The 26712-nt window shown below is 41.2% G+C and overlaps 1 protein-coding gene across 2 annotated transcripts in view; it reads right to left on the bottom strand.

Annotated features, from left to right (window-relative positions):
- The window catches only part of LARS2 (leucyl-tRNA synthetase 2, mitochondrial), an 88681-nt gene extending 76369 nt beyond the window's left edge, over positions 1–12312 (bottom strand). The window contains exons 1-3 of one of the 2 annotated variants that reach the window (XM_009464466.2): positions 12187–12312; positions 8336–8586; positions 6376–6504 (exon numbers count right to left, since the gene is read on the bottom strand). In XM_009464466.2, coding sequence (XP_009462741.1) covers positions 6376–6504; positions 8336–8569 — 363 coding nt within the window. In that variant the 5' untranslated portion in view covers positions 8570–8586; positions 12187–12312. Of the gene's footprint in view, positions 1–6375; positions 6505–8335; positions 8587–9646; positions 9923–12186 lie in introns of those variants that run through there. The other variant, XM_087769231.1, reaches the window with a different exon arrangement.
- Positions 12313–26712: the final 14400 nt, after the last annotated feature.

Below are 26712 nucleotides of genomic sequence, written 5' to 3'. Positions count from 1 at the left end.
TTCATCTTATTCACTGCCGTAACAATCAGCCCATCACACTGACATTAGTAGGTGAGATCAGCAGGTACTATATAACACAAAGCTGACAATGATCTCATAACACTCAGTTCTCTGCCTCCGTCAACATAACTAGGACAGACGATTCAGTGAATTTTCCTTAATGTTTGTAAGGAAACAAAGAACTTGTTTGCTCTCCTGATGGGCTCAGTATGTCTCAAAACTCTGACCAGGGAGCTGACGTACCTTACATCCAGATTGACGCATTCTAAATTTTAAGACAGACACCAGAACCAGTGTCAAAAATGCCTGTAAATAAATGTATTTATTTCAGAGAATGTGTGATAAGAGAACTAAAAATGAAAACGAAGAGGTTAGCTGACAGACTAGTGATTTGAATCAATACAGCAAAGTCTACATTCCTGTCTCTAGTTACAGCCCCATGACACAACGTGAACTAACCAAAAAAGGCTGACAAAATAGGTGGTCCGTGGTCACGAGTTCCAGCTGCCAGAAAACACCCCTGGCTCCAGCGGCAACTTTCTGTCATTTTCCTTGCAGTTGATCTCACAACTGTGCAACCACACACAAGTGAGGCAGTAAGGACACACGGTTGGAGAGGGGAAAGGAGAGGACGACTGCTCCTTCCACTGACTGCTACGATTAGACTGAACATGTTGAAAATCTGTAGATCAACAGATTACAGATACAACACATTTTAAATACAAGGCCTCCACCTGAATGCAGCCTAGATTGTCTTTTAAGCGTACTAGGTAATAAACACTGTTATACAACAGCTGAAAATTACCACCACCACACAAAAAAAACCCAAGCAGACAAGGCACACGTGGAAATAGATTAAAATAATGAATTTTGAACTAGTGTGTACATTCTAGCAAGGACTATTTCAATGATTCTCTGCAACAGAATGCTGCATATTTGCATTCTGATAAGGCACTTTCAAATTAAAAAATAATCAACCCACACAGATTTCTATCAAAACATAACTCTGCTTATAAAATGCTCTCATTTATTTCTTGTTCTCACAAGATATAAAATATAAGAAATTATTCTACATCCACACATTACTACAAACATTTAGAAAACAAAGGTGTCACTCACCTCCTTAATCTCACACATTCTTGTATAACATAATTGCATTTAAAATAATACCTCGTTTTCTCTCTCTTTCTTTCAAAATGAAACAGAGTGAGCTAATTAACACTTTCCGTACTTGCTACTGAAAAACTAAATTTAAATAAGATTCAATTCACACAGGATACCTGTAATACTTTCACTTGGTTTATACCACAGAAAATAACCTGGCAAAAGGACACAACAGCCTCACACAAAAAAATGATGGAGAATAGCAGCTGATGATATTGGAAAATGGAACTGTATTGAAGTAATTCATCCTACTGATGAATTCATTATAAAGTTCAAATCAAACTTGTCTGTCTGTCTTCAATACCATTCACTTATGCAATTTCAGGAGTATTAAGATTCACTGCTGAAAGGAAAAACAATTAATGAAAATACATCCAACTTAAAAAAAGAAGTTCTGGATAAAACGAAAACACCCTTTAAGTCATTTTGGGATATTGTGGAAATATCACTGACAATATTCTAATCCCATCTATCAGGAGCAGTTTAAGTATAAATTAAGAAATCCAATCCTAGTGTACAGGAATTTCAGCCTGAATTGTCCCGTGATCATTCTCATTTCAGCACAACTTGCATATGACAGCCTCGCTGTGGTATCAATTACAATTAAAAATTTTATTAAAAAGATATCACAGGAACTATTGAATGGAATCATTCGCTGTTTACTGATTGCTAAGGGAATTATTCCCAGGCCTCTGAGAGGCACACTTTGGAATTTATCAAAGACATGATAATGATAGCATAATAAAGCAATGGTAAATATTTTTTCCCCAAGCAGCAGCAGACCGGAAATCTGCCATGGTGAAAATCACCATTAATATCCCTATAATTTGTACACGGCACTCTCAAATAATGAATAGGAAATCTCTTAACTTCTTACAAAACTCGTACATTTGAGTTCACAACATGCATGTAAATTTACAGAGAAGACACAACCAGCAACTTCACAGTTTAGTTCTGGATTGGTTTACTAACAGATACAAAATTGTAATTTAAAATACACAACTTAATTTTTCATAGCATTTTTAAAGAAATATGTTTGTAATACAATCTGTGACTAGAACTCTCCATACACAAAAATTGTTTTAATTGCACTTCAAGAAAAACGTTATCCTTGACACATTTTCGAAAGAGACTAGCTCATTGTATTCACGCTAAGTAATCTATGTGGTTTACAGCTCCCACGCAAAGACTTCGAACCTCATCTTCAGTAATTAGAATGTAAACAACTTATCTTACCACATATGTACTCTACGAATCATTTAGCCAGCAACCTAATCCGAGTACGTGACAGTTAGTTTCCCGTGCACTGCCTACGGGCACTTGAGGAGTGCTGGAACAAGACAACGCTTCACTGGTCAGATCTTCAGGTAAAACGAACGGGACTTCATCACCCATCGGCACAATCAGTGTGCTGGCCCCGTACCAGTACACCTCTGGTGATTACCTCTGTACTGCAATACACGCATTCACACACCTCGCACAGAAAACTCTGCGAAGCTTATCGCTCATCAGTACACTGAAAAAGTGGCTGCCTATTGTGATCTTACACTCGCATTAAATCCCACCCCTGCACACCATTTAATAAATGGCCAGCCAGGCGCGTATTGCAGAAAAGGCTGCCACTCATTAGGTGATCTGTTTGATTGCCCATTTTCAGTGTCATTAGTCACCAATATCATCTATGGCTTTATGTTGAAGCAGTATTTCTTCCAAAAACAAGGGGGGGGAAAAAAAGTGCAACAAATATTTATTTTCCCACTTAAAATGCTGGGGAAGTACAGGTTTCTGGCAAATATCAGTAGATTTCAGTGCGCATTACCTCTCTAGAATATTTTAATTGAAACAAAATCAGATCCTATCCAGCTAGAAAAATGAAATACTAATGTTCCATTTTAGAAAAACAAAAAACCAGCATCCAAATGACTTAACACTTTCCCAGTTATGACTTCAAACTACTTCCAATATGAAGAAATTACACGAATGCATTCCAAAGAACGGTTTCAATTTCCTAAAGGAGCTCTAATCCCTTTATAAAGGCATTCAAGCTTATCCTTACTTAAGTATTATAACAAATAAGACAATTCTTGCCTGTTCAGATTAAATCAATATGAAACTAATTTACTATTTTCTCATGAAGGCATTCTGTAAGAAAAATATCTCCACCTTATTCAACATACATTACTCTCTTACTCAACCATATATACTAGTCAACTATGTGCACACCATATATTTTCCCTGATATTTTCCCTCACTGTTTATTAGACAACAAACATACATTGTAGTCTGAAGTTTTCCCTGGGAACTGTTAAGTCTGAATGGTTTTGCCTGTATTTTTCATGGTAATGGCCCATCATTCCTCGTTGCCTTACAAACACTTTCAACCTACCTGTATTGCTTCTAGAACAGTTTTATGACTTGCTAAACAAGGTCAGTTCTATATGGAGAAATATACTTCCTAAGATTATCTTCAATGACTCTTCTTTTTTGTTAGTTTGGAAATGATGGAAGCAATTACTACTTATCCTAAACTTGCCTTGAATACCTGAAATGCATTTACTTCCACTTAGAATTTTGACTTGGGAAAAATTAGCAGTCCCTGACCTTTCAAACATGCAATATATTAAAGCTGAATTTCCAGAAAGAAAAAAAATATTTAAAAAATCAATACAATAACTTTAAAATTATGCATACTAATACTTTTTGTTTCTAAAGCATTCTTTTTTTTTTATGTACCAAAGAATTCCAGGCATTCCCTGAATACAGGGAAAAACATTTTTCTTGGGTATATCAAATTTTGTGCATGATAAGACATAACCATGTCATAGCCTATAACCATCACAATAAAAAAAACTTTAACAGATTGGACAACTGTGACAATGGCCAGAGAAAACATCTAGTGGCTGTTAAATTATTTGCGAGAAGTAAATAAATTATAAAGACTTTAATTCTAAGTGATGGATAAATTAGCATGGCTAATAAAGAAAAGGTTTTTTAAGGTAAATATAAGTTCCAGCAAGTTAATGTACATCACTAACACAATAACTCTTAATCTGACATACTCAGAAAATCATTTGAGAGATCTTTAATGTCTCTCAATCATATATGAAGGTTAAATTCTTTGGCTGCCCACCTTTAGTCATAAATAGATGTTCAAAGTGGTTAACACAACAGAAGATATACGTATTTATAGAAATTCAGCATGTTCTACAGGCACCCTAATACCCTTCAAAGCCATTTTTACATGAAATGTAAAATTATTTACATGAAATGGACCAATGAAATGTAAAAATAAGCTGAAATGCAAGACTTAAAAACTTCAGAAGACTTTCAAAACTTTTCTGGAAAAAACAGGCAATCATGTGGCTTTCAGAGTGGCTCTTGTATTTCATTGCAATTATATTATCTTTTCATTTTCTCCAAAGGTTTTTACTAAAGATGCTTACTTCCCTTGTATTTAAAAGCTAACACCTACAGCATCCTACTGGATGTAGACAATTATCCTCACTTTATTTTAGCTAGTAGAAGAGGAAGCATGTTTTCATCTCTCTGAACAGAAATTTAGTGGATATCTCCACTGTTATTGATGACAGATGAGCTATGTCCTGAAATAACATCTCCAGTGGTCTTAACATCAAGCAAGAATCAAAAGTCCCTTCAAGAGCCCAGCTGGCTCACTTTTTTTTAATGCGATCTAAGTTCCGGTCATTCAGAGGAGTTAGGAAAGATTAGTATTACAACAATCATTGAGGTTTTTTTTCTCATTTAAAGTCTAAGGTAGTTATTTCTTTTTCCTGTAATTTTAAAAGCATGGGAATGCATTTCTGTAAAGCAACAGCACATATTCAGTGCACGGTATGTCCAACATTGGCATAAAATACCTAGTATTTGGAAAGGCAGCACACTGAATAATTCAGTGACAATACCTTTAAGAGTTTCATGGATGGTGATAAATCCAGGAAACACTACACTTCTGCAGCACTTGTAGGAAGGGTATTGCACTTAGTACCACAACCAGCAACTAACATTTATTTCTCCATTTCATCTTCTTTGTACTCTTTTGAGGGTCTGACTCCTGTATTCTTGAACTGCTCCTTCTCTCTCGTACGTTAGAGAGAATTCCTTTCCAAGTCTCATCCTACATTCTTGCCTACGGCTATTTCTTTCCTTTTGTTCCCTACCCTAAAATTGGGTATTCTCTTCCCATATTCCTCCTTCCTACTGTTTCCCGGATTCTTAACATTTTCCCCCTACCAAATGTCTTCTTCCCCCTTAGCATGGTTGTCACTCAGACCGCAATTCTCCCACACCTTCCTCACATCCTTCAAATTTTGCCCACCAGTCTTTACTGCAGAACACCAATTAGAATCCCACCTGTAGACTACAGGGACCAGGCTCTCATCTACACCTTCTACCTACCAGAGAGAGAGAAGGGAGCAAGGGAGAAACTATGGCAGGCATGGGGTGGACTGGGAAACAAAGGAACACAGAAGGGAAAGTGTGATTTCTCCTCATGGATGTGGCAAGTAGTTAGTCTTAGCCTACTTCGTAGACTTGCACCCTCAGAAGACCATGTTTCGTATGTATGAGCAAGGCTGAAATACGCAAGTGAAGCGCTCAGCCACTACAGAACGGAAACTTTTACAGTTACACCCCGGTGACATGACGTGTGATGGGACGCCGTGCAGCTGACTTACAGCAGTCATGAGAAGGGGTTTCCCTCCAAGCTGGCAGAGAGGAGCAGGATGTCCCCTCCAAGTCTGACAAGGGACATCAACCTTTTGTCAGGAGCAGAAGTGGTGAAAGGAGTCTATTTCTGTGGTGTCTCACTTTTCTCTTGCCAGCTACACCTTTTTCTCTCCCACCTCGACGACAGTAGGGTCTTCAGTCTCCTCTCATAGAAATGGTGTGGCCCACGTCTCATCGACACTATTCCCTACAGCAATAGATTCTGGTGGCTGATACAGCATCAGCCATATCATCTGAGATAGCTTCTAATGATTTGTTATCAACCGTGAGTTCTGAACGCCACCTGTTTTAAAAAAGTCTCAAATTTCAATATTCAAAGCTCCACAGGTTATTGTCTATGCATTTGTAGCATATATTCCAACTAAGCCTTCACCTTCATGGATTTTGGAAAATATCAACTTCCTGACCAACCGTGATATTAAAACATCAAAGAACCCCCCAGTCCTACTGCCGATCTTTTCTTACCTGCATTCCTCTCATTTTCTGGAACCGAGCTACTGCATCACTGATGGTGTAGACACGAACATGGCCCATGTGAAGCTTTCCAGAAGGATATGGGAACATAGAAAGTACATAGAATTTTGGTCTTGATTTCTAGAAAGAAAATTTTAGAAAGTTATAAGTTAGCACTTCACTTGAATAAATACATGCACACATTATAAACTCAACAGTGCCCTGAAAAGACAGAAGGTTCTGCTGGAACTGATCCAAGTGAGCACTGACAAAAATTCTTAGGATCAAATTCTTTGGGGCTGTAAATGGAGATATTTTACCAGACTTTGCTGCCATGTCATCAATTTATATTGGTATTAATATAACACTTGAAAACTGTTTTTAATTGACTTTTACTCAACAAAAGATATATGAACATAACTGCAGCTTAACAAATCATGATTCCCTACATCTGTCACTGATTACCTATGCGCTCCTAACCTGTCCCACCAAAAAATGAAAACATGACAGATTAAATTACTGGTTTACTTTGTATTTACAACAAACATGGAGCTCACTCAGGGCCAGTTGCTTTTTGTCAGCTGAACTGGTAACTCACTGAGTGACTAACGCAATCATTTGCAATTGCCTGAACATCCACTGAAGTGAAACTGTTCAGTTCCACTATGTCTGCTCAGATCCAAAGACATCTCACAAGCACTATCTTGCATAGTGAAAAGAAAGTAAAAATTTCATTTAGTTAGGTCTGAGTAAATTGACAAAAGTTACAAAGAAATCAAACATTATCTCTCTCATAAATTATACCTAATACATCTTGATTAACATTGAATTTATCATTGATTCATGCTTGATAAGTTCCTATACTGTTTTTCTTATGTTAATAACAAAAAAAGATATGGGCAACTTTTACTATTCTGAACAAAGCTATTTACATTTATCAACTATTACTATCGCTTTTGTCCAATAACAGCAAAATTAGAAATAATCTGAACACTTTATTGCAGCACTATACACTATTTGCCTCTTAATATGAGATGTTATTAAATTTACTTCAACTGTAAGGATAAAACAAAAATATCATTAAAAATACAATGTATGAGATATATATATGATACCTATGTATACATGTATTGTCAGATTAATATCTAGACACAAGATAAATGAATATCTAGACAAATTAATATCTAGACACAAGACACAAGCTAAATTAACGCTTTCCCTGCTACATGTATGCACACACACCGTTTTCACCCCAGTTTTCTTCCTCAGAAAAAGTAAGCCCCTTTTCTCTCTTCAACACTTTGATAGAATCAATTTTTTTTTTGAGAGGGGACACATTTTAGGAAAACTAACATGAAGGGGCACAAAAACGTTCTTATGCCTACTTGACTGAGCATAATTGTGAAGGCAAGAAGAGTCAGAGACCAAGATTACAATTGTTTTCGAGATCTTTTATTGCATGGGAAAACTTTTTTTCTGCAAGTCACTCTTTATTTCTAAGACACTGTATACCAGAAAATACTCTTAAAAAATCATCTTCCCTTAATACAGATTTTAAGGAGTCACAGTGTGTAGTGTAATAGATTTGTCATAGCCATTGGGAACAAGATCTTTAGAAAATTAATTGTTTACAAAAGTTACGAACGTAGAAGATGTTTCTTTTAATACTTTAAATAATTAATGCCTAAATGTGGTATAATATACACAGAAAAAATTGATTACTTAAACACTTCCTAAATTTACAAGCTCATACTTTGTTGATTGTGTTTTTCCTCAAGATTTTTTTTATTATTTTTCCACCTATTTCATCTACTGTTTTTAATCATCTACTATCATATAAAAATATTTTCTCTGAAATGTAATATGCATCTCATCATTATAAGCCAACTGTACTAAGTAATTTTCAATTAATTTCATTCTGAGAAAACAAAAATATCAAACATGTAATTTCCAAATTTCTCATAATGCTTACATCAGTTTCTGAAATTTTGCAGAACTGATCCTTTATTCTTGGGAGCCACCAATTTTCGACTCTTTTTCTTGTCTCCAACCCATAGCTTTTTTCCCATTTCCCCGTCTCACTGTAAATAGTTCTGACACAAGCAGGAACCAGTCGTCTTTGCCATTTAATTGATCCCAGGAAGCCATTCAGTTGCCTCTTCAAACATGAGGAACAAGTGCCAACTCTCTGACAAACCAACTCCATTCTTAAGGCTATGATATCTGAAAAAGACAAAAATATGTATTTCAGTCTACAATATATAACAGGAATTCAGTGGTTATTATGATCATACAGAAATTTGGTAGCTATGAAACATATTTTAGCTTGATTTAGATTACTTGGCTGTTTTCCATGGTACTTGCATTTTATTCCCATGTGCTTGAATTATAAAAGCATTTATTTTTTAGCCAAGAGGACTAACTGTGGCCCTTGCACAGAACAAAACTGTTCTGTTAAGATTCCTTCTCTAATAAGATACAATTGTTGTATTCAATCTCCCGTAAAAGCAGGATTAGTCAACTGAAGGTTCAAGAAACTTGGCTGACCAAACAGAAGAAGTTGGCTAACGGGGTGTTAGCAACAATTTAAAATGAAAATAGGGAAAAGAGGAAGTTGCATGAAATTATCCCGTAAAATTACTAAATTTGTCATCACTGAAGAGAGATGGGGGAGGATGACTATAATTAGTAGATTTCAACTAGATATTCCAAATTGAGTGTTTTGCTAAGGGCTTCCTCCTCAGTATAGTTTTCTGCAAGAGCTACACGAGAAACTTACACTGTTCAGACAAGATATAATTTAACAAATCAAGCAAAAAAAGCAATCCAGTTCTCTTTCAACTAAAAATCCAGTTAAAAGAACTCCTCATATACTTTAGAGTGAGTCTTCTAAAATAAAACTACTCAGATGTGAGAAAGATCAAATAGTCCACAAGTTCAGGATAGGTCTCAATAGGATATTTAATGATTTTACTTCCTACAGTAGGAAATATAGCATTAAAAAAAACCCTACGCTGAGAAGATTTCTTCCCCATCTTCACCCCTAACTCCTTTTTAAAAAATCTTGTTTGTTTATTTACATCAATATTTCCTATTGTCATGGTTTAACCCCAGCCAGCAACTAAGCACCACACAGCCGCTTGCTCACTCCCCCACAGTGGGAGCGGGGAGAGAATCAGAAAGGTAGAAGTGGGAAAACTCACGGGCTGAGATAAAGACAGTTTTGTAGGTAAAGCAAAAGCCATGCGTGCAAGCAAAGCAAAACAAGGAATTCATTCCCTACTTCCCATCGGCAGGCAGGTGTTCAGCCATCTCCAGGAAAGCAGGGCTTCATCATGCGTAACGGTTACTTGGGAAGACAAACGCCATCGCTCCCAACGTCCCCCCCCTTCCTTCTTCCTCCAGCTTTGTATTGCTGAACATGAGATCATATGGCGTGGGATGTCCCTTTGGTCAGTTGGGGTCAGCTGTCCCAGCTGTGTCCCCTCCCAGCTTCTTGTGCACCCCCAGCCTCCTCGCTGGTGGGGTGGGGTGAGAAGCAGAAAAGGCCTTGACTCTCTGTAAGCACTGCTCAACAATACTGAAAACATCCCTGCGTTATCAACGCTGTTTTCACCGCAAATCCAAAACATAGCCCCATACAGGGTACTATGAAGAAAATTCACCCTATCCCAGCCAAAACCAGCACATTCTCCCTCCACCCCTTATTCCGTACTGTTTATGTCATGCTCAGGTCCCACACTATCCAATACATTCTCATTAACCACCACCCCTTTTCCCATCCTTTGATATAATACACAGGTATCATTCCCTTGGTCTATGGAGCACCCCTGTGAAACATCGTAAAATGCCCACAAGTGTCCACAAAATGTCCGTTGAGTTCATTTAGTCTATGACTTTGGGCTCCATCTGTGATGGTAGTCACTCAGGACAGGAGAGTTGGTGTGTTGTGTGGAGTGGTTGGGTTTTTTTTCCAATTCTGGCCTATACACTTGACTGTTGTACTAGGCTAGCTATTCAGTCAGTTCATATTTTTTCTTGCAGAGTTACATCAGTAAAATCTCTGTGTAGAGAAACTCTGTATAAGAAACAGTTTTATTTACTTATTTCCCATATGTTAGGAACATTATCAGTAGAAGCAGTTCCTATACCACCTAAATTACTTCCCCAGTATAGCTAGTGGAAGTTGTACTTCCCTAACATTCACCATGTATGTATACACGAGCCCTCGTTGCCTGCATCATTACATATCTAAGGAATTGCACCTTTTCTCTGTTATTTATCAAACAGGCTCTTTCCAACATTTTTCATTTACATAAGTCATGCCAGCACCTTGAATTTTTTGTTGCTGATCTCTAAAATCTCTCATATTTGTAATAACAACAAATCCAGGACTGACCTCAGGATTCCCAGTGCAGGTGCACACGAGTTACTCAGGAGACACCTAATTTCTCCCCCTCCATAACCTTACACTTCTTCACTCAGCTCAAAATTAGCAAGAATATTCCAGTACTTCACTGTTTTGCTTATTTTTATGAATTATTTCCTTATGAATTATTTCCTTATTACTTATTTCTATTATTTCAATTCATTTTACAACAGAAAGGAGCACTTCCCTTTCTTACAGTAGGCCCCTTTCAGCATTGCTGATTTACAATAGATATATGTTCTACAACATGAATGTTACATATATGCAATCCCTTCGTTGAAGACAGAAAGGAAAGACACAAGCTGGACGTGGTGCCTGCGCACAGCTCCAGAGAAGCCCGCCTGCCAATGCCACGCCTGCCAGGGCGCATTTGGGAGCCCGCAGGCCCTGCAGGTCACGCGAGCAGGGGGCAGAGCGGCGGATGCGAGCGGGATAGGGGCCGCAGCCTGGGTCACACAGCGTTAGAGGAAAGCTCGTTTAAACACGTGGGCTTCCAGGATGAGAAAGAGATCTGCCATCTCTTTCCTGCTCCCAGACCCCCTCATGCACAAGCTGTGATGGTCAGCAAGTCACACCTTGGGCCAAGCAAGGAGACGTAGCACGTGCAAGAGATGTGGTCCTCAGTGGTTTTGCCTCTCCAGGCTTGCGTGCCTGGGACTAGGACAAGAAGGGTGCCCCTCCTCGCCCCGGTTATGGGCATCTTGGCTCAGTGCTGTGCGGGTCTTCGAAGGAGCTCGTTACAAGCCCAAACTATCCAACTCTGCAAGGCGTGCCAAGAAGGGAGGAAGGGGCTGGACTGACAAAGGAAGAAAAGTTGAAACCCTGCTTTGAAAAGATGCAATAAGCACACAGCAGAGGAGGCCTTTACTAAATTAAGGTAGTGCAAATTGCTTGGTAAGGGCCAGCACGTTTCACTCACCCTACAAGTGAGGCAGGCAGTCAAATTCCTTTCTTTTCCCTGCAGCTCCAATTCGAATTAAAAAAACAAAAATCTCCCTACGTTTTTTTCCCCCTACACTTTATTAGCAAAAGTCCTGTGGGGGTGGCCCGCTGGCGGAGAAGCAGGGACGGGAGCAGGCAGCTCCCTCAGCGGCAAAGAGCGAGCGGGAGAGTAGTCACGGCGAGGCGGGAAACGTGGGGAGGGGGGCCGCGGGGCACAGGGCCGCTGGGACAGCCGGCTGCGAGGGGCTGCCCCGCCGGCAGCGGCACGGAGTGGGCAGCGAGGCTAACAGAGCGGGCGAGGGGAGGCGCGGAGGGGCGCACGGCTGCAGGCGCCGGGGGGAAAGGCCGCCCGGGGGTGAGCGTGAGGAGGAGCAGAGGCAGGCGGCAATTAGAGCCGTTGGGCTGACAGGAGGCGAGCCCCGCGCTCGCGCCCGCCGCCGGGGGACCGTTACCTGCGCGCGGGAGCCCGCCGCTGCGCCTCACACGCCCTCAGCTTCCCTGCCTCTCCCAGGGCGCCGCCATCTTGGTGTCGGTTTTGGCGCCAGCCGCCGCACAGCGCATGCGCCGCCGGGCACCGCCCCCGGCAGGGGCGGGGGCTGTGGCGAGGGGCGGGGCGGCAGGGTCGCCTCTCGCCGCGGGCGAGTGAGGCGGGCGTCTGGCTTGCCAGGCCCAAGGGGTCTGAAAGCCGACGGAGCGGCAGGGTATCTCGCGTGTTTCTAAGCCCTGAGCCTCACCTTAGGCAGAACGGGAGGGAAGCGCGGCCCTCCGGAACGGCAGCCTTTCCGAAGGCCAGCTTGCCCTGCGAAATCTAGGGCGAAAGTTGCATTTCAGCAGTGGTCGGCAGTTACTGACCTACCAGAGCCTGGTAGCAACCGTTCTAATTGATGGCTTTAGGTACAGTTAGGCGTTTTAGAAGACCAAACAGGACCCCACCTCAGACAGAGTACATACGCTGCATTTACACGTTATGAGGGCTTACCAAGATGGCAGGCTTTGCCTTGGGAATGGCGGCCTGGTAGCTCTCAAGTCCTCGGCCCCTCAGTCCTGCAAGCGTTTCGGTAGGTGTTTGGTGAGGAGGACAGAGGATGAAAGCAGGCTGGTCGCCTGAGTCACGTGTCCGAGCACTCCTAAGGGTCTGAAGGATCTTGTGCTGGGCACCGTGAGGCTGAATTTGGCACTGTATCTTTGAATTTCAGATATTTAACATGCAAAGCTAGGGAATCGACAGTAAATAAAAAGATTACATTAACTGGGATTGAATCTATGTATAAGTTGCACGGCATTTGATTAATTTTGCTCACCTCCGCAGCATATACAGATACTCTGTGAAGTGACTATACAGTTTAGGTCTAGGTCTCAGTAGCATCTTCTCTTCAATAATTTTATTTCCCTTCTGTAATTTTTTTTTAGAGGCAGATTCTGAAATAAAGCCAATAGTTGTTTTGTGATGTCATTTTGACTAATGAGAAAAAAAAGCAGAAGTCAATAAAGACAATCTAGAGCAGCATAATTAATTCTACCTCTGGCTGGAAAACAACATCCTACCCAGTTGTCAACACTGTACAGTTCAGAGTTGTTTTTAATTACTGCAAGTAGCTTGTAGTAGCCTCCAAGGAACAACATTTTTTTTTTCTTTCCTGTGGATTGTGCCCTTTTGCTGCTGGCAACTGTTGATTCTTTTCATTTTTAAACCTTTTTCTTCACCATTGTGTTTCCAGTGGAGTTTAAACCAACACATTCTGTTTATGCAATGCAGTGCCTACAGTAAGGTGAACCTTTTTGTACTCTAGAGATAGGGCCTTCTTATATGACTGAAAATAAGTATTTACTTAGTGTAAGTTTTGTGCTTGGTTGTGTGCACCTGTCAAGTATGCTTAAATTACAACCTTTTCACCACAAAAATGAACCGAGAGCAGCTCTGATGCTTACCCTGCTTATAAACTAGTACAGTTTCACCAGGACTGTGCATAATTTTGCTTTGCTTTCCTGTTGATCTCCCTTTCAGCAAGCAATGGAGAATTTGATCTAACAGACCTTCCCATCCCAAATCTCTCTCCGAATTTGCTGCTGTGTGAGTTCCTGGGCTGGGGGAGGATGGGGCATTTTGCAGCCTGGGGGAACAGGCAGTGCGGTCCTCGGCTGAGACCCTGCCCCAGAACAAATGAGAGCTTGTGACCAGCTGGGACATGTTTTCATGTCAAAGGGTGATTTCCCTCACACCAGGCCCGATCCCTGAGCTCTCCTGATTCATGCGGGACCGTTCGAGGACTTGCGTCCCCGCTTGCTCCCTGCCCTCCGCAGGGGTTACTGCCTGGTAAAGAGACAGATGAGCGAGCAGTGTATCCGACCCCTGCCCGGCCTATTAAGATGAACCCTTGTTGAATTTAATTTTAATTCGTACGGTGGGCTGTGAGCTATGGCAGCTCACAGCTCTGATTCGTGAGCCCTGTTGGATTCAGCTCAGGCACCTGAGAGGTTCCCACTTCCAAAGAGAAGGGACTTCACATGGAAAAGCTGGCTGTCCTTGTTGGCCAATGAAAACCTCTTCACTTTGTCTGTGTAGTGCCTCTCACCTTGACTGGGGACAACATGGTAGAGCTCAGAGTGAGTGGAGGTAGCAAAATAACAAGAGAGTTATTTCATGTTGTCTTGAAAACATTTTGAAAGTCCAATCACTGTCTCAAATTTAGAATTATGATTTTTTAAATACATTTAAATCTCTGGGCTGTTGAAGTATCTAACGCTAAACATATTGACCTATATTTCTCAAGGCCTGCCATGAAGATTATAGCTGATCGAGTAGTCAGACCTTTGTCTTATCTTTTTAATCCGTTCATTTCACTAAAATATTGCTTTCTCATCCTGACAATCTACTTATGTATTTCATTTGCTCGAAGCTGAGGATAATCTGTTTAGATAAATACTAAATTAAGCACAATCTTAAATACCTCCAAAGAAGTTAGATGGATGCTATACACAAATGCAGACGGGCCATACCTCAGGAGCACTTGGGTTTGGGCCCATGTGGAGCCTCCAGCACTTCTCTCTTTGCCATATTATGCAACGACCCAAACTGGGCTTGGTTAAAGTCAGATGTAGCTTGTGATACTGCTGAAATGGGGACTGCCAGAGGGGTTTATAAATGGGTGGAGGCACAGTATTGTGCCGAGTGTTGGCTATAGGTGCCACTTTGCACCCACTATTTCCAAAAAATAAACTGGAGAAAAATTAAAAAGCAAAGAATATCGTTTACTATTATTCCTTATTTTCTTCTGGGAGGATTTACTGGTATGATTTTGATTAGCTGCTAACAAAAACAAGCCAAGCACATTTGACACAGGTTTGAATTGTGAGTTACTTCAGGACATGTAGGAGATGAATTCTGTCAAGATACTAGTGGGAACTTACTCTGAGAATATATTGAACCCTTAATTTGTGTCACTTTCCCGTTGATTTTATTGAAGCTTATTGTGCTGTGTGGATTCTGATAGCGAGGAAGGCAGCCAGTATCAGATGAAGCTAAACAAGGTGCAAGATTATCTGTAAACAGAAATTAAAACTAGGTGAGAAAAACTGAGGCAAACCAGAAGCATACTCAGAAGGAAAGAAGAGCAAAGGTATTTTGAGTAGTATGATAATCCGTGAAGATCAAAAACCATGCAGATGTGCACTGTTATTTGGCATTTGGGCTTCTTTATTGGGTTACTCATGGTAAGAGTAGTAGTGAGTGGCCTGTCTGTTAAGCACTAATTGTTTGGCATCACCATTTTAAAAACACTGAGATCCCATGTCAGCAGTAAGTCCCAGAAATGGCAATGAACGATTGTCTCATGGTGTGAAGAGGACAGCCAAAAGCGCACCAAAGCTCCAAAATCCAACACTGACTTTTTTCTGTGGTCTCATCCAAGTCTGCTAAGCTCTCTGAGATACCTTCCTCATCCAGCAATGGGAGGTCAGATTTTCCTGTCTGCTGGGCCCTGTCTGTGTGTTGGGATGGGTGGAAGGTTGGCCAAGTTGTGAAAGGAAGGTAATTCACCTGTTACATGTATGACAAACAGAAAAAAAGTCAAGAGAAAATGACCAGGGGCAATTATGCCCTTTTTAAATGAGTGAGAGCTTGAGATACCATGGAAAAGTACAGTGAGCTTGGAGGCTACTATGCCTCTGCTTTGTTCTTTAATTTCCACATTCAAGAGTGTCCAGATGTGCCAGGGGCTTAAGGCAAAATATCAAACTGTGAACCCTACAAATGGTGGGTTATATTGTAACGGGACGAATACACGAGATCCTCAGACTTTTCCAAACAGGGGACCTACCCCACTCTCCCATGATCCCCACCTTCTCCACGTGGGTTTTGCTTGTTAACCTGGGCTGTTTGCTCGGTCTCCTTTCATTACGGGAAATTAATATATATGACATGAAATTAATATATAATGACATTTGTATTTGCCTTAATAATAACAACCTTGAAAGGAAACTATTTTCCATAAGGCTGATATTCCCCTGCTTTCTTTTTTAGACTTTACACTAACTTGTTTGTTAGCATTTTTGTTAATCAACACAAAGCCTGGAGATGATTAAGTAGTTAGGTAATTCATTAGTTCCTGTATGGGAAATGTGCAGAAGTGCCCCAGTTCTCTGTCACTTAAATAGACATGCTTCCCAGATTTCCATACAAATATAATTTTGCCTTTGCTGATAGTTACCAGAATTGATGCTTCTGTTTCCTGGCATTGCTCTTTTGCTCCTACATCAACAACATGACTAGTATTTTTCCAGCCTCCTACAAAAAGAGGATTAAAAACCAGCATTTGGAATACAAAATAATTTTTATTGCCTGCATACTTCAAATCCCAGCCCCATTTCATGTAATTAAAGAGTTTGCTTGGTTTTTTTCCATTAAACTCCTTGAGAGTGGCTTTTGCTTCTGAATTTCATTTTGCCTTTGTTTACAAATACATGTATTTAGTGGTTTTGCTTTAAAACACAAGGTGAGATAAAAAATGCAGGTGATTGGATTGCAGGGATGTGAAGAATAGCACTTGAGAATATAAAAAGGCAGGAAATTAATAGACTAAATTTTAAAAAAATAACCTTTCAAAGCCACGTCCACCATCTGAGCCTCGATCTCAAAGGGAAGAATTCTGAGTCACCCCATGAAGATCAGTAGAAGCTTCATTTTTGCAATAGATTTTATTTAAAAAGCACTCAAATATTGTGGTGGTGGAAGAATAAACTCTTGAAACAGATAGAAGAGGTAGAGTTATACTTTTGGGATAGAAAGGAATGGATTTGGGCAAGACTGGTCACATTACGAGGGGTGGAGCTTAACCTGCTCGTAACAGGTATTATGTGATATGGTTGACACCCGCTCCAGCCGGGGACTGGCCTTGATGACAGAGGAGGTTCTTGTCACCCAAACCAACACAGATTCATCATTCTTTGGTTCTGCAAAATGAAGAACTTACACAGCATGTCAGTGGAAGGAGAGATCAGCTAAATGAGAAGTCAACAAGCTCCTCCCCTCATCCGGGGCTCGGTGCTCGCTGGCCAGGATGGCCCCGTCTGGTTGGAAAATCCATGAACCTGTGCCTGCCCCACTCATTAAACCACTGAGTGATACGGAAGCATTTTGAAAATATGCAAGAACCGGACTTAGTGGAATTGTATTTACCGGCGTTGTTTTAGCAGGCTGGTGTTGGCCCCTAAGCCTGGAGCTGGGACATGGGGCTAAGTCCATTTTGAGTCTTAGGTGAGCCTTATTCTGAGGGGATTTTGTGCAGCACCTGTATTGTGTTGGGTGTTTGCAGAGGGGTGCATTTAACCCCAAATGCACATCCTCGATGCTCCACACAAAGGTATCAGACCAGTGTCTGTGACAGTTAGCAGCTTCTTACTGATTCAGAGTAAAGTTTGTGAGTAGGTATGTGCATGTAGGTGGGGAGAAGTTATCAAAGTCAATGCACTTTTGCTTTTTTGCCTTTCATCCACGGTCCAGTTTTCAAGCAAAGTGATCTGTGCTGTATTTTCGTCTTTGCCATGTTCTGATTCACTAGCACAATTTGGCTGTTGTTTGGAGCTAGTTATACACAGTGGTGAGCAAAATTACCCCTTTGCAGCATTCAAAGCTCTACGTTTCTTACTTTTAATCTGGAAAAAAGCTGTTTGTAAGACTCTTCAAAGTTCTGAATTCACAGTCATGGGGCTAAAAGAGCCCAATCCTCACAAGCTGGTGGACTCAGGTTATGGTGATACCATATTGTCATTAAGTTATCCACAACTTGGATGCATCTGGAAACATTATGTGTCCTTATTATAGATAGGAATACAAATTTCGGAAACCTGGGTTTTCATTCTCTCGTTTTTGAAGCCTGTCGTTTGAGATGGCAAGTCAGTTGTGCACTGAGAGGCAGGCGATTCCAGCTGCTTGAAGGCATTCGGGAAGGCTGCCATGCTGATATGGTCCATACCCTCTGTATATACGTGGGGGAGAATATCATCCATCTGGACAGCCACCTTACGGAGGGGCACTGTGCCCCTCCTCCTCCACCTTCTTTCACAGTAAATTTGTGTATTACAAAAGCACGTGCTACCATGTCAGACAAGAAAGAATAACAAGACAGACACTCATTAATTAAACCCTTGTTGTTTAATGATGTTTCTTTCAATAAGAACCAGGCCCTCATATTTAAAATAGGTGGTGAATGGACATTTTCCGTTCACTGTGACTATTAAAACGGTTTTTTACGTTGACGGCCAAACTTCATCATTGCAATTATCCAACAATTAGATTGCGTTTAAACTTTGTAATGATATCTGACAGCAGGAAACAGTTTGAGTGCTGGGCAAAATCATCCTGCCCAATGAGTCTGTCTCGTCGGCTGTCAGCTGGCTCCAGAAGAAAAACTGGGGTAGAACAGGAGGAAAATATCTACAAGTCTTAAAAATAATGACCGTTAATTGATCTTTATTTTATGGAAAAGTTGAAATGCTAGTATTTACTAAAAAGCTCAGTGCAGCTTGGAAGCTGTTGTATACACGTATTTACATGTATGTGTATGTGTTGTCTATATATATATAGAAACACATAACATGCATATGCACGTACACATACATATATGCGTGTTTTATATGTATATACATATAAATATGTCCCAGATGGAAGTAAATGTGATTTACCTTATTTTTTTTTCTGTATTTCTATGCATAGTATAATTACCAAAGGAGAAAGAATAATTAAATTATTCTTAATTTAATTATTCTTTCTAGTTAAACAGAAAACAAGATGAAAGGAGCCTGGGTTTACCAAGGGAACATGGTGCCGGAATAATCTGATAGCTTTCCTTAAATGAGATAATGGATTTTCCAAAATAGAAAATGTAGTAAATCTCATTTGGACCTTAGCAAAGCACTTGATACACTCCTAAATGGGAAAATATTAATGAAGCAAAAGAAGATGGAGGTTAACAGAGGACACGAAAGGTGGGGAAGAACTGACTGACGGAAAAGGGCAGAGGAAAAGGAAGAGGAGAGTCAAGAAGCAAGTTATTGCAAGAGTTCCTCAAGGATGAATTTTAGGACCAGTGCTAGTAATATTTTCATTAACTGCATTAGCATATGAAGTCGGTGTGCTCTTGAAATCTGAAGAAGGGAAGAAGACTATCATATATTAAAACCTTTCTGACTCTGACAGGTAGATAAATGGGAAAAAATGTTTGATTAAAATGGAATCAGGGCGTGTGCTTCAGGGTTAACGAGGAGTTTCTTCTCTAAGGGAGATGAGAGATGACTCAAGCGGAGAGAACTCTGGGTGTTGTAGATGATCACAGGGTGACAATGAATCAACCATGGGATGAAGCCATGAAGAAGGTGTACGTGCTCATAGCATACAGCAGACAAGGTATTTCTAGCAGAAAGAGTACGTTTCATTGTAGAAGGCACGGATGAATGCGCATCTGCAACACAACTGCTGTCACATTTCTGTAAGAAAGATGAATTAATCTGCAACCACTGCAGAGAGGTACCACAAAGCATGTCATATGAGAGATGACATAAAGTGCTGCTTAGTCTAAAAAATAAAGGCTATGGTAGGATACTGATTTCTTTCTAAGAATATATTGGTTGGCCTAGTACCAGGAACAGAGAAGAGCTATTTAAGGAAAAGAATAAAAAAACCCCAAGTAACCATATTACATTTAGACTGGAAAGCAAGAGCAGGTTCTCACTATTGAATCAGAGAGGGCCCCTAACAACCTTCTGAAGGGAGTGGAAACAGCCTCCCCTTTCCAATAACTCTAGCAACTTTTAGGACAAAATTCAAGCCATTAACAGAAAAGATGATGTGGCATGATCTCCGTGGAGAGCCAGGGCCTGGTCTAGGTTTGGCAATGCAGGTGCTCTCTTGAAATACCGCAACTGGTCATTCAAGTTCGTATTTCCCTGGAAAAATGCTAAATTACCTTATGAAGTAATGTTTAAAATGGGAGCCTTGCTCACTAGCAATTAGCTTGGAATCACAAAGTAAGGCAGATACAGGTGTGCTATCCATCCTGCAGTATAGCGGGAAACCTGAAGGTCTCATAGATGTAATGCAAAGTTGGCATTTCTGTAAGTCACTTTCTGTTCCCCCTTCAAAACTCATTATCCTTTAATAAAAATGAAAATTTAAGTTTCAACAGAGGGAAGGTTCTTTTGCACATTTTTCAGCAGAACTGCCTGCGCAGCTTGCAGGCGTGCCAGATGTGCCGGATAAGCTCACTCAGCACTCCTTACTCCCATTGAAATGACTTGCTAGAGACAGGCAGGAGAGGATGTTCCATGCCTTCCTGGCCCAAAAAGCAGATTCAAGCAAAGGAGATGCAATTTCAGCACAGGATATACCTTGATTCATAGTTTATTGACGTAAGAAAAGCACTTGTTCGCTCAAGAATGACCTAAGCCCAGGAATGATGGTCATGGATGGTGACTCAATGCTGTTCCCTGTCAGCATTTTTTTACAATTGAGCTGTGGCAGCTCATTGCTGTTGGGGTGATAAAGCAGGTAATGCTGCAAAGGACAAACAGACTGTTCTCTTGTGCCGGGACATTGTGCCCGTTTTATACCTAAGGTAGCCAGATTCTGTGGGTCACTTTGTCCCCAGGTCAGTGAGGAGCTGCATGTGGGAACCCCACCTTGGGCCCTGTGGAGCCCACCCTGGACGTGGGGCTGGGGACAGTGTTCACCAGGGCCTATTTTACCTGAGGAAGGCGTAGCAATAAGGGGGAAGGTTCCTCCATTGGCAAGGCAGGGTACCTAAGTCAGACCCCTGCTTCCTCCGTTGACTACAGAAGGAGCCGAAGAAGGGAGCTGGCCTCCCTTAGGGTAGTTTTTGTCAACACCTTGCTCAGCTGTGCCCTCCGGGCATGGTAGACTGTTGTAAAGATGTGAAGGCTGCAGTACATCTTTGCATTTTAAAATTAATATTTTATGTTCCTTTACCAATCTGCTGCTTCTCATGATGCCGGGACAGGGAGGAAAATCTGCAGAAAAGCCAACAGTGCATAAGAACAGCATGATAAATTGAGTGTGAGGAATTTAATGAAAAATTGAGTGTGATGTTTTGTCCAAATCTGTGTTCCGCACTCTGCTGATACAGTATGGACTCCATCATCAACAAACACAAGAGATGATAAATGGGAAAGTCCTAGGAGGAGTGAAGTTGCAAATAACCTGCTGTCAGAAGTCAAGACTCTCAGCCCAACAGCGAAGCAGAGGGAGGAAACAAGTTGGGCTGGGAGCCCCGAGTCCCAGAAGGGATTCAGACCAGATCTGGGAATGGTGAAGGCTATTTAGCTGGGGGAGCCCGAGCAGGACCAGCACAAGCACAACTAGCTACTGGATCCAGCAAGCCACTCTGTCAGGGAGATTATGCACAGGGGAGAGAGGACACCTGCTCACAGTCCAGCAGAGAGACTTGTGCTGCTTTAGGATATTGCGTGTATTACAGCTGGGAAAGTTATGACGCTATTATGATCCCCTGCTGTCTCATGCAATTGCAGATACCTTATATTCTTCATTAGCACTATTTGCAGCTCTGAGTCTTGTTAATGGAATTTTTAATTTAATTTTCTTTGGAAAGGAAGCAAAACAGGATTGGTAAAGCATTGTGGATGCTGTTTGAAGTCTGGCAGTCTTTCCTAATGATCATCTACTATGATTTAACTTTTGTACTTTTTTTTTTTCTATTTTTATTAATTTATTAATGTGACTATCAAACAGATATATTTAATGCCACATAGGCTATGGAGATATTAAGTTTGTTACATAGAATGATCTTGGTTGTTAGCTATAATGCTTATGTGCATATGCTATTCACATCCATTGGTACTAGATAGAAATCGTCTTGCTTCCCAATGATTAGATAACTAATAGGACGATTGAATGCTCTGGACTGCAATTCCTAAATACCAATTAACACCTCATTTTCAGGATTTGATGTTATAAAACCTGCCAGTCATTTTCTCTCTGTAGCTGAAGTTATAGGAAAAGATGTCATAAAAACTGTATAAGAAAGTGGAGTATATTGCTTCTTAATAGAAGACGCTTGAGATTTATACGATATATCTAAAAAAAGAAAATATATTTTAAATGTTAAGTAGCTATATTTCAACAACGTAAGACTTTACATGACTGCAACTTTTCTTTTAACAGTTGAGAGTGTCTCTTTGGAGAGTACGGCTCATTTTAGATTCTGTTGCCATAAATAAACTCAACAATGCCAAGTTATATTCTGGAATTCAAGGCAAGTTTTGCTTCTAGCTATGCAGACCCACAGGGATGCTGAGGTGACCTGTCTGTGTGTCCTGGCGTTGTGTCCTACGTGAGAAGTACAGGGCTGCTTCAGTAGCCAAATTCCACTTTTTTTTTAGTTCAGCTTGAACTTGTGAAAAAGAATTTGCATGAAGTGAACAAAGTACCAAAACACCATTTTATATATATACCATATATACTCTGTATATACAGGCCATACAGTCAGATTCCTACTTTTGATTCTTAGTTCTAAAGGATTTTTTGGACGTATTTTTTCCTGTTAACATTCTCAAGTCTAAGCAGAGCATGTAATATTTGCAGTTTTTATGTATGTTTTGCAAACCCAATACTTATACTGTTAACCTTATGGTAATTTAAATATTGTTTTCTACTCTTTAACATTCAAAAGCCCACTAGAGGAGTTAAGATTAGAAGGCAGCTTGACACCTAGAATCCCCAGCCCACATTAGCACTGCTTTTATGTGAACGCAATGCTAAGATTTCTTAAGGCCTGTCCAGGATTTTTAGTCCCTGTTCTTTATTAAGTGCTTTGCTGTATGTGGAGAAAAAATGGCCCATCATTTGTATAACGAAGGACAGAAAAATTAAGGAGGACTTTTCACTTGCTTTCAGGCTTCCATTGAAGTACTCCTCACTTCTCTTTGTCCTAAACCAAGGGCTTCTCCCACGCTTGCCTGCTTGCGACTGAGGTGTTAATCCAACACAGGACGCTTCCCGCAGGACACTGTGGACAATCATTCAGCAGTGGTTTCTGGACTGCAGGACACGCTGGGACTCACAGCACGCTGGGGAGCAGTGACAGTGCCCACGCGAGTGGTGGTACCCCCATACACCCAGTGTCGCAAACATACATTAGCCTACTAGGAGCGTTCCGTGACCAGGAGTGATGCTGACAAAGGGTGCTGAGTGGTGTCTCCAAAACATCTTCCTCATACAGTGGAGATTCAGGGAGCTTCTCTGTGTGCTGAGGAAGCCTGGAGCTAGGAGCCAGCACAGACCCTGGCTGCACGGATGTGTTGGGAGATGGTTACCACGTGCTGTTACAAGTCTATGACTTACCAAATTGCTGGTGGGAAATCAAATGTCAGTGCTTTCCTGATAGAAGTCTGCCAAGTGACTGCACTACAGCTTATTCACAAGTTGAAATCCGGTTAATGACTGCCTCTCTATCCATCTGAGCTTCAACAAAACTGGAGAAGACCAACTACAAAGAGAAATTTCCAGAAATCTGGAAGGAGTGACAGAGAATTAGGTGGGTAAAAAGGTGTATAAGAAGTGTGCACCATGCCTTTAGACACGCCATTAGAGAGAAGAAAAGTAATTCAGTTTTTGATAAAAGTTTATAAACTCTAAAATGGTCTGCAATGCATATGCAAAAGCTAATTCTGGGGCAGTGCTATGGCTCAGTATCTTGTGAATTACCAGCTGCAAACGGAATGCTTTATATCCCCTAGGAAAGTAGACAGTCGTGGCTTTCTAATGATACAAAGTAACCTATTCCTGCCTTAATGCCTCCAAGGGTTCCTATCTTGAGCCAAACTCCATTTCAGTGCTGTAGACTTGCTGTTTGGGGGCTGCAGGCAAGTGTAGTTTTTGGAGATTAAATTCACGTTTTAGGAAAGAAAGAGAAACCTTTCTATGTCAGGCATGTTGTTTTGTCTTTTAAAATTGTAGCTACGCTTTGTAAAATGTTGGTGTGAGAAGCCACCACGTGGTGTGTACTTGTTGGTGCTCGTTGTTTTCCCAGGAGAAGTTAGGAGGCCAAAGGTGCATGATAAATGGAGCTTATTAGATATTTAGCTGGGTGGCTAATGACGTACTTTCTGAACTGAGTGTAACTGAGAGTGCCTTTTCTTCCACTCTCCTGGATATCACATGATTAAAGCTGACCACCAGGCTTTGTGAAACATTAGTCATCATATTTCTGTTGCGAAGGATGTTGGCTTCCTCATCACTACAGATTCCTTTTCCATTTCCCTTCTTTTCCCCCAAAATTTGGGAGCAGCAGCAGATTTTCCTGATCTGGAATTAAGCAATTAAGCAATAGTCCAGGATTTTCTTGATCATAAAGATTAAGAAATAGAGAAAGAGAAGTAAAGGGCTTTTCTTACGTAAAGCCCTTTATTTAGATGCTGAGAAGATGTAGCACAGTACACCATGCCTCAGAAACATGGATGCTTTCCCCAACCCTGGCAGTAGTCTATGGGATGATCTCACATTAGTTAGTTATGTCACTTTTGGGTTTCAAATATTTCCTTCCCTCTTATCTCATTTGTAAGAGGTTCCCCGTATCCAGTGACTTACAGCTGAAGAGTTGGGACTCCGTATAACTTAAGAAGAGAGCGAACTACTCTAAATTTCAAAGCTGTCCTTGAGTCCACAGGAACACATGAATGCCTTTACCAGCCAGGGATTTGCAAAAGCAGTCTAGACTTTGTAAAAGCAGTTATTATTAGTATTAGGTCTCATCTGAAGTAATTTATTGGAAAACACTGCATACACAGCAAGGGAAAAAAGAAAAGATTCTCAGACACGACAGGATTTCCTTTATGGTTTGATCTTTGGTTTTATAATCTGTAGGAACTAGTGTACAAATCAAAATGCCAGCCAGTCTCCTCTGGAAATCTGGATTCTCACAAAGATGAGCATGTAATGATAGTTTTGCTTTTGCCCAAATTGGCAGCTTTTCTGTCCCATTGTTTCCTACAGCCCCTCACCTCCTCATTGAGCTGCTGCAGCTAAAACCTTTCTCCTCTTAAACCATTTTGACGACTCTGTCCTTCTGAAGTTTGTGATTAAAAAATATGATAGGAAGATGCCACCTTACAACAGAAGAGGCTCCCCCGTGAGTTATCCTCTATAGCTATAAACAAGCAGCAATGGTTTCTTCCCCAGAGTTTATAACTAGGTGAAGCAGACCAAAGCAAGCAGTGGTAATGTTTTTCCCACTAATGAATCTGGAACTACAAGAGAGAGGATTTACAAGGTTTGTGCAGAAGAGAGAAGTAGCAGACCTCAAAACTGAACCCAGATCCCCTGACATCCAGCCCCGGCTATAACCGTACAGGCACCTCCGCTGTTTCTTTGTGATTGCTAACACAGGGGTGTAAATCCCAGCAAGCAGTGCTGAGCACTTTCAGCTCCCACCGACGTAAGTAGGACTCAGAGGTGCTCAGCCCCATGCTGCCCTTGGAAGGAAGGCGGCACCGGTCCTGCTCAAGGCCAGCACTGGTTCAACCTCCACCACCCCCAGGCTCTGCTACCTGCCTGCGTCAGCCGCCTTCTCCTATTTCTCATATGTCTCTAATCCACTAAACACACATGTGGGAGTATCTAAATTAAAAATAGCAACCCAGAAAAAAATGCTGTGCAGTCGGAGAACTGATTTGCAGCTGAATTATTCATCCCCACATATCCCTCTCATCCCAGGATGATAGTACCGGGGCTGCGCAGGTGCAGCCTGGCTCAGGGACTGGTGATGCCGAGGAGAGACAACAGCCTTGTGGGCGTCTGTCCCCTTGGTCCCTTGTGAGAAAGCTGAATTCCCCCCCGGTCAGCTCATCTGTCTTTTTATACCAACTGCCACATAAAAACACCTTAAAACACCGCCCCACTCCCCTCTGCGCCGCCTCCCTTCACTCATCACCCAATAGCTGGACTTAGGCAGCGTGGCTCTCGCAAACACAAACAACTGAATTAGTCTAACCTTTTAAAAGGTTATTGGAACGTTCTGTTCCATTAACACCAAACCTTAGTGCAGAAACACATGAAAAACCTGTTCCCGTGCTGTTATTGGCCAGGAGCGAGCCGGGGCGCTTTGGTGGGTTGCCAGCATGCGAAACTGCAATTTGCAAGAGATCAGGAGTGATTTTCCCCATGTACCTGCAGGAGTGGCCCTTGGTTTTAATCAGCGCTCTGGTATCTGTGATTGCGGTGCGCATTACAAAAATTGTTGGCAGTTAATTGTCACTTTTTCACAAGGAATTTTTGTAAATAACATTTTCATGCCCACAGAGAATCATTCAATTACCAGAGCAACCATAAAAACCTCAAAAGTCAGAACATCCTGAGACATGAAGGAAGGACAAAAAAAAAAAAAAATGGACTTAACTTCAAAGTAGTCTTCACAGTTCCTGGCTGGCATCCTGCTGCCCTTGCCTGGTACGGT

This window comes from Nipponia nippon, unplaced genomic scaffold (genome assembly GCF_047370975.1).
Source record: "Nipponia nippon isolate SJK-2023a ecotype South Korea unplaced genomic scaffold, ASM4737097v1 scaffold_1, whole genome shotgun sequence".
Classification (NCBI taxonomy): Eukaryota; Metazoa; Chordata; class Aves; order Pelecaniformes; family Threskiornithidae; genus Nipponia; species Nipponia nippon.
This window is presented reverse-complemented; position numbering and strand designations above follow the sequence as displayed.